Genomic DNA, 7562 nt, shown 5'->3' with positions numbered 1-7562 from the left:
GGGCGGGCGGGCGTGCGTGCGTGTAAATCTTTTGCATATTGACAAAATATACTAAACTGTATACTGTGTACCGAGGTTTCCGACTCCGAAGTTCTGAGCCATCCGAGGTATTAAAATTTCAATCAGTGCAATCAAGTGCAATATAGTCTTTTTCTTGCAAAGAGCTCAAGGTTTCAAGAACAAACTAATCCGTTAAAGTAAGTCGCAAGAAATTATATTTTGTGTACATATTAAGCATTTCTTCTCTTCAGAAGGAAAGAAGAAGAAGAAAGATAAATAGATACTTAGACATAGTATTATTCAATATTATACCTATATTCATTTTGTTTGTTCGTATCCATTTCATTATTTTATTATTTTTTTCTATTGGAATCGGTTATCAAAACAAAAAACATTACAAGTGTTGAAGTGGAAAGGTACAGTCGCGGACACTGAGGTGACACTTTTTTTTAATGGTTTGCAGAACAGTTGAGCATTTCCCCTGTCATTCGACTGTAACAGGGGAATACTCGACTGTAATTGGTTGGTTCTTACATTCTGATCCGGTTTAAATCCTCGGTGGAAACTAAGCCTTTGACAGCTACCATAATCGCTCGTTACACATATCGATAGATGATGAATCGCGCTCTGAAAATTTTGGCGTATTCTGTAAACTATATCGACAAAAAACTGTCACAATCTTAGTGTCTGCGACTGTACATGCAAGAGGAGGTGCGATGAGCATATCCGGCGATAGAATAAGAACAATGCAAAATAGAAAATAAATTTTATGATACAGATGCAATATATATGGTAATATATAGATTGATACAAAAATATCAGTTTTCCTGCTTCAAAAAAAAATTTTGATGCTTTATTCTCTTGTAAATGTATAATAACTTAAGTTATATTTGTATCTATATATTAATAAATATCATTTTAAAACACAGATTCCACTTTACTTATTTATGTCAGTAACGGTTTCCATTTTGATTAATAAAGTATGCTACAAGCTGAAATATTATTTAAATCTGAAGACTAAAAACCGACATTATTTTTGCATCAACCTAATAGATTAAGAATATAGTTACTTTAGGTATGATTATATTTATATAAGAAAATATTTATATACACGTTGGCATATATTAATGCGTACGCTTTATACAAGGTATCACATAACAATTAATTAATATTTCACAGAGTAAATGAGGAAATTTTGAACTAAAAGTTCCTTTGCCAATTTTGGCTCTTGATTTATTGATTGATTGATTTATTTATTTATTAATATGAGAGAGAGAGAGAGAGAGAGAGAGAGAGAGAGAGAGAGAAATTAGAATAATTTTCAATTAATTAGAATAAGTTTCAATCGGAATAATGCATAGCAAATGGGAGGAGTTCCATGGCATACCCATAGTATGCTCCTGCAGACTCCGCCTGCGTACTACCTGATTGCGAACAATTTTAAATGTTAATAACTCAATAAGTAATGGTCTGAGCCAAAATTAGCAAAGGAACTTTTAATTCAAAATTTCATCCTCTTTCACTCCCTGAAATATTAATTAATTGTTATGGGACACTCTGCATACATATCAATTAATGCGAAGAATATTTCCCAATCCTCAGTAGTTAAAAGATTAAGCATACTCGACCAGAGATCGAGAGATCTGGGTTGAATCCTGACTGAGGTAATATTTGTCGCAATAAGTTTTTTACACTTTATATATAAGATGTTAATAGCAAGTAAATTGACGATCGAAAATTAATTTGTAAGATTATCATTATTTCAAACGTTACGAAATAAAATATATGTTATGTGAAATATATAAAAGAGTAGAAATATTTATCCCAACATCTAACTTTGATCGCTTATAAGATCGTTTATTCTTGTATTTAAATAAGAAAATATATGTATATATAAGAAAATGTATATGTAGGAAAATATTTTGTATTGCATCATCGCATTATCCTGTCTATTTTATTTTATCTGCGTGTAATAATTCTATTTTATTTGAATGAACATTTCCAAAAACGTGTCAATTTATTATAGAACAATATTGTTGCTAATAATTATATTAAAATATTTATTATATAAATTTTTTCAAATTGTTCATTCTTGTATAACTGATTACGTTGTTTTATATGACAATAAGAGTTTACATGAGTATATTGTGCTTCTCTGGAAAATAAAATTTATTATAATAAGACCTGCCAGCTAACCAAAATTGATAATAAGTTACCGAATAGTCAATTTCTGGATAGTTAATGTTTCGACTTCTATGTTAACTTATTGGGCACTGATAATTATAAGATATCTTTCAGTGCCCAATAATTTAACAAAGAAGAACATTAACCATATAGAAGTGGAACATTAACCATATAGAAGTTGACTATTTGATAATTCAATCAAGTCAATTTTAGTTAACTGGATTAAGAATAGTCGATTATTTTTGAGACAATAGTCAACTATTAGTCGACATTCAGATTTGATTAAAAAATTGACTCTTGACTTCTCCAGTCTACTTACAGTCGACTGAAAGTCGACTTACAATCGATTTTCAATTGACATACAGTCGACTTTCAGCTGACTTTTAGTGAGACATTCGTTAAGTATTAGTCGACTATTAGTCGACTATTAGTCGACATTCGGGCTGACTTTGAAGTCGACTCTTGACTTCTCCAGTCAATTTATAGTTGACTTTTAGTCGACTTCGTATTGTTTGGGAAGCCACGCAGTCATATCTGCGCGGACTCGCATTTTTTTGTAAGTGTCTCTACTGATTATACTTAGGCCGATATTCATAGTCACAACTTATATTCAAGACCGTCTTAAGTACGGTCTTAAGAAGTCACGAACCAATCAGAGAGTCGCATTAGCGTCTTAAGACAGTCTTGAAATAAGAATCAACTATGAATACCGGTCTCAGAATACCTATAATAAGAATACGGACAATAGAGTAATTGGCAAAAGCGGAAGTTGCATACTCGTGTGTATTATCAGTGTACATCATTTACATAGCCATTTACCAACGAGTTTTGTGTGCGTCAGAGCCATCAGAGGTGAGTGGTTTGTTTATTGATCATTTTATTTGGAGTCACTTAGATTGAGAAGAAGAAGAGGTAAGTGGAATTATATATTCTTCTAATAAAATAAAAACGTAAATTTTTTATGTAGTCATTATAACTTAACTTATTTGTTTTTTTGATATATTAGAACTACAATGCCTGGGTGCAGCAGATTACTGCACAAACTCTGTTAAAAAAGGTTATAAAATGTATTGTTTTCTACGAGACCCTAGAAAGAAAAAAAATTTTGGTTAAAAACACAAGACGACAAAACTAGACTCTGTCTGATAATTCGATGTTACGTAAGGTTAATAAGAATTTGCTTTTATAATCTTTTAATATTATATAAATAAATTATTAAACGATGTATATGTTATTCCAGATATATTTTGATGCCACAAATGTATTGTTGGCACGGGATCAAAGGCGCACCAAGCGCATGCGTTTTAAATGTTTCACAGAAGAGACATTATGTTAATCTTTCAACGTTTCAGTTTTTTAAAAGCATAGAATTAATAATTAAACAAAATTTGGAAGTTCTTTCAATTTAAGACAATATCACAATATTTTTATACGAGAGATTCCAAGATCTTCCGTATTTGCTAAATTGTCACAATTTCAAAAATAAAATAATTAAAAAATATTATACATTTCGTTTGAAAATGCTTGCCGCGCAGCAAAATGCGACGCGATAATCAATGAACATGTTATGGCTCCTGCATACTGGGCGCGGAAACGCTTGCCGCACGACAAAATGAGACGCAATATATGAACGTATAACCAATGAACATGTTAAGAGCTATAATCTTATTGGCTATCGCATCATATTTTGCCGCGCGGTAAACGTCCAGTGTGCAGGAGCCATTTTATCTTTTCATAAAGTGATGTTTCGCTGGCAAAGTTACTCTCACTATGCCGTAAATAAAGAAGCGTTGAACAATTCACAAAATTGACCAATCAAAAAATGTTTCGAAATATTTGGCCAATCAAGTGAACTCATAGCCAGAGTCAGCGTTGCTTCGCTTACAGTTGGACAATAAGTCTATTCGCGTTGCATGAAATCTCCAAAATGAGATAGATAAATATTTCGCCTTAAAAAGAGAAAAAGCGAACATCGAATGTCAAAAATGCAAGCAACGCGAACAGATCTAGGGCCTGTTTTACCAACGCCGATTAAGCTTAACTATCTATCATGATTAATTGTCAACCACAATTGGTCGATTCTACTAAACAGCAAACGGGATTGGTCAGCCGATTAATTGGTGAAACTGGTCCCTAATATTGAATTTTGAGTGAAGTTTCGCTAGTTACGCATTTTCGCACGAATCGGAGTGAGGAATCTTTGCTAGTGAAGTTTCGTTGCATGAATTTACCTTACTTTTCTAGTATTTTTTAGTCCTTTTGTGATATGACATAAGTTGGTCACTCTTCTCCGACAAAAGAGAATTATTCTAAAACTCTATCTCCAAAATAAAATCTATCATTTGAAAAATTTATTTATCCGCGAAGGTTTATTATTTATGTTTTAATTACAATTAAAATGGATTCTTATGTAATGCAGGTGTGATGTAAAGTTGAATGATAAACACCAACACAGTAATGTATTACATTAAAATCATTTTTCATTTTGTTATTTTGCAGATTCGGCGAGTATGGCTTAATCAGGATGGGGAAGGATTGGCGGTGAATAATGCACAAATATTTTCTAGGATTGGTAATTGTATAGTTTAGCACAATCACCTCAAAAATCAATAAAATGAGGTCTTATTCAATCCGTTTTTGCATAAAATGAAAAAATCTGGAGATTTTAGAGGTTAAGATTCTTGTTCTCCCAACTCGATACAGCGCTACGTATATATTTTGTATTACACAAATTTTCTGCTTCACAAATACAAATTCACTGCTTAAAAACAAATTTATTGCTTTAGAAATACAAATTCACTGTTTTAAAAACAAATTTATTACTTTAAAAACACAAATTCACTTCTTAAAAACACATTTACTGTTTTACAATCATAAATTTATTGCTTTAAAAACATATAATTCATGTGTTTTGAAAACAAATTCACTTTACGATCACCAATTCACTGCTTTACAAACAAAAATTCACTGTTTTAAGCAAATTCTTTACATTAGTAGTAAATTTGTGTTTTTAAAGCAGAGAATTTATGTTTTTAAAGCAGTGAATTTGTGTTTGTAAAGCAGAGAATTTATTTTTAAAGTAGTGAATTTGTGTAATTAAATTTTTGTTTTTAAGGCAGTGAATTTGTGTTTGTGAAGCAGAGAATTTATGTTTTTAAAACAGTGAATTTGTGTTTGTGAAGTGGAGAATTTATTTTTAAAGTAGTGAATTTGTGTAATTAAAATAGAAGGTATATATAGTACTATATTGAATCGAAATGATGGATATCTTAAGCTCTAAAGTCTCTAATTTTAACGCTTAATAACTTGATTCACAAGATCGACTGCTGTATTTTTTTGAGTAAGAATGCAAATGAGTATATTTTTATTAAGATTTTAGGTTTTTATTAAGATTTTAGGAGGGAAGGGAGGAGGGAGGCTATTCTGAATAATAAAGAGCGACGCTTATTTCTGCCGGATTCTTTCATTTCATGCAAAAACGTATCAAAGCCTAACTTTATTGATTTTTGAGGTGATTGTACTAAATTGTATAATTACCCTAGGATTACACCAATTACATGAATGTTAATTTTTTGTCATAGGATCTCTTGTCTTTGCGACATAATCATATTTCAATACCTCAAATAGGGTCAGAAACTGCAGTAAACAAAGCCATGGAACATATATCTACACCATTAGACGACTTGGTACTTTGTCACTTAAAGTAAAATACATTTCTTTTTTACAACTTATTCAAATGTTATATTTTACACTGCATGCAATCAATTTTTTTGGTCCCCATAGAGCTGTATCTGCAATGAACAAGAACGATTCTTTAGCTATGTACAATTATCAAAGCTCTGCTGTACAGTATCTTGCAAAGATTCTACAAATGCAGAAAGAAGAAAATTGGATGTTACCAGTAATGAATGTAATGTGTTTGGAACTAAGACTGTCGGCAATAGGTGCAGAAAATTCTAAAAATAATAAAAATGTAAAGCCTGGTGAAGTCTTGGAGAAATGTGCGGAATGCTTGATGGCCTGTTTCCGAGTTTGTGCAGCTGACAGTAGAAGTTCAGAAGAAGACACAAAACGATGGGGAATGCTAGCCTTAATTAATCAATTACTGAAAGTCTATTTCAGAATTAATAAATTACATTTGTGCAGACCTTTGATACGGGCTATAGAATCATCCCCTTATAAAGATCACTTTGCATTAGCGCAACAAATTACTTATAAGTTTTTTGTTGGCCGGAAAGCCATGTTTGACAGCGATTATAAGATTGGTAAATATACTTTTCTATTTTGCTTCTTGCAAACTATAGTGATTGTTACTTTTACTTTAATATTAGAGAAATACTCTATCAAATTGTTTTAGCCGATGAATATCTGACTTATGCATTTGAACATTGTCACATACAATGCTCAAAAAATAAGAGATTGATCTTAACTTATCTTGTACCTGTCAAGATGCTACTGGGATATATGCCCAAGCAACGTCTCTTAGAGAAATATAATTTAATGGAATTTTGGGAGCTGATGGAATCTGTACGAAAAGGAGATTTACGTTCTTTAGAAGGAGTAATGGCAAAACACGAAACTTTTTTTATTGACGCAGGCATATATCTAATCGTAGAAAAATTCAAACTGATTGCTTATAGAAATTTATTTAAGAAAGTATACTTGGCATTAAATACACATCAAATACCAGTGCTGAGCTTACTTGTGGCGTTACAGATGTATGGAATGGAAGATATAGATATGGATGAAACGGAATGTCTTCTTGCTAATTTAATATATGAAGGCAAGATTAAAGGTTACATATCTTATCAGCATAAAAAATTAGTTATATCGAAACAAAATCCTTTTCCACCATTATCTACCATTATACCGTAATTGATCACTGTAATTATAATTATTGTTACTTTCACAGAATAAATAAATTATTTTATGCAATGCAATATTGTGTGGTATTGTTAATGGTAAAAGAAATCTTTGATAATTTTTTAGAAAAAAGTTTTATTCTCTACTTTTGACTCTTATTAATTTCGTTTCCAAAAAAGGAATAGAGAATAGAATAAGAATTTCAATCTGTCAGAAACTGTATTTTATGGTACATGAGGTCTGTTTTTTATTTCTGCTCTAACTGTAGAGAAAAAATATAATTTTGCGGTAGGTTTGCAATAGGTCTATTCTTCGCATTGCTTGAAATCCCCATTTTAAACTTAAAATAAGATAGATTTATGTCTACTAGTAATAAGGCTCAAAAAATTTAAAAACCAATAAAGAAAAATGGCTACGAGACAAAAATTATTTTATAAAATTAAACATCATTAATATAAAAGTTTGAACATAAGTAAAAGAAACAATTATATTCTTTAGTTAAGATTTAATACAAT

General features: G+C 31.0%; 1 protein-coding gene across 1 annotated transcript; it reads left to right on the top strand.

Moving 5' to 3' along the window:
• The first annotated feature begins 4577 nt into the window (after positions 1-4577).
• On the top strand, positions 4578-7098 carry LOC108754322 (PCI domain-containing protein 2). Its single transcript, XM_018496545.1, has 5 exons — positions 4578-4603; positions 4684-4725; positions 5766-5887; positions 5968-6449; positions 6542-7098. The coding sequence occupies exons 1-5, from the start codon at positions 4583-4585 to the stop codon at positions 7057-7059; spliced, it is 1185 nt and encodes a 394-aa protein (XP_018352047.1). The 5' UTR covers positions 4578-4582; the 3' UTR covers positions 7060-7098.
• Positions 7099-7562: the final 464 nt, after the last annotated feature.

The sequence above is a fragment of the Trachymyrmex septentrionalis genome, unplaced genomic scaffold (genome assembly GCF_001594115.1).
Source record: "Trachymyrmex septentrionalis isolate Tsep2-gDNA-1 unplaced genomic scaffold, Tsep1.0 scaffold79, whole genome shotgun sequence".
Lineage (NCBI taxonomy): Eukaryota > Metazoa > Arthropoda > Insecta > Hymenoptera > Formicidae > Trachymyrmex > Trachymyrmex septentrionalis.
Note: the sequence above shows the minus strand (reverse complement) of the source record. Positions and strands in the feature narration are given on the sequence as shown.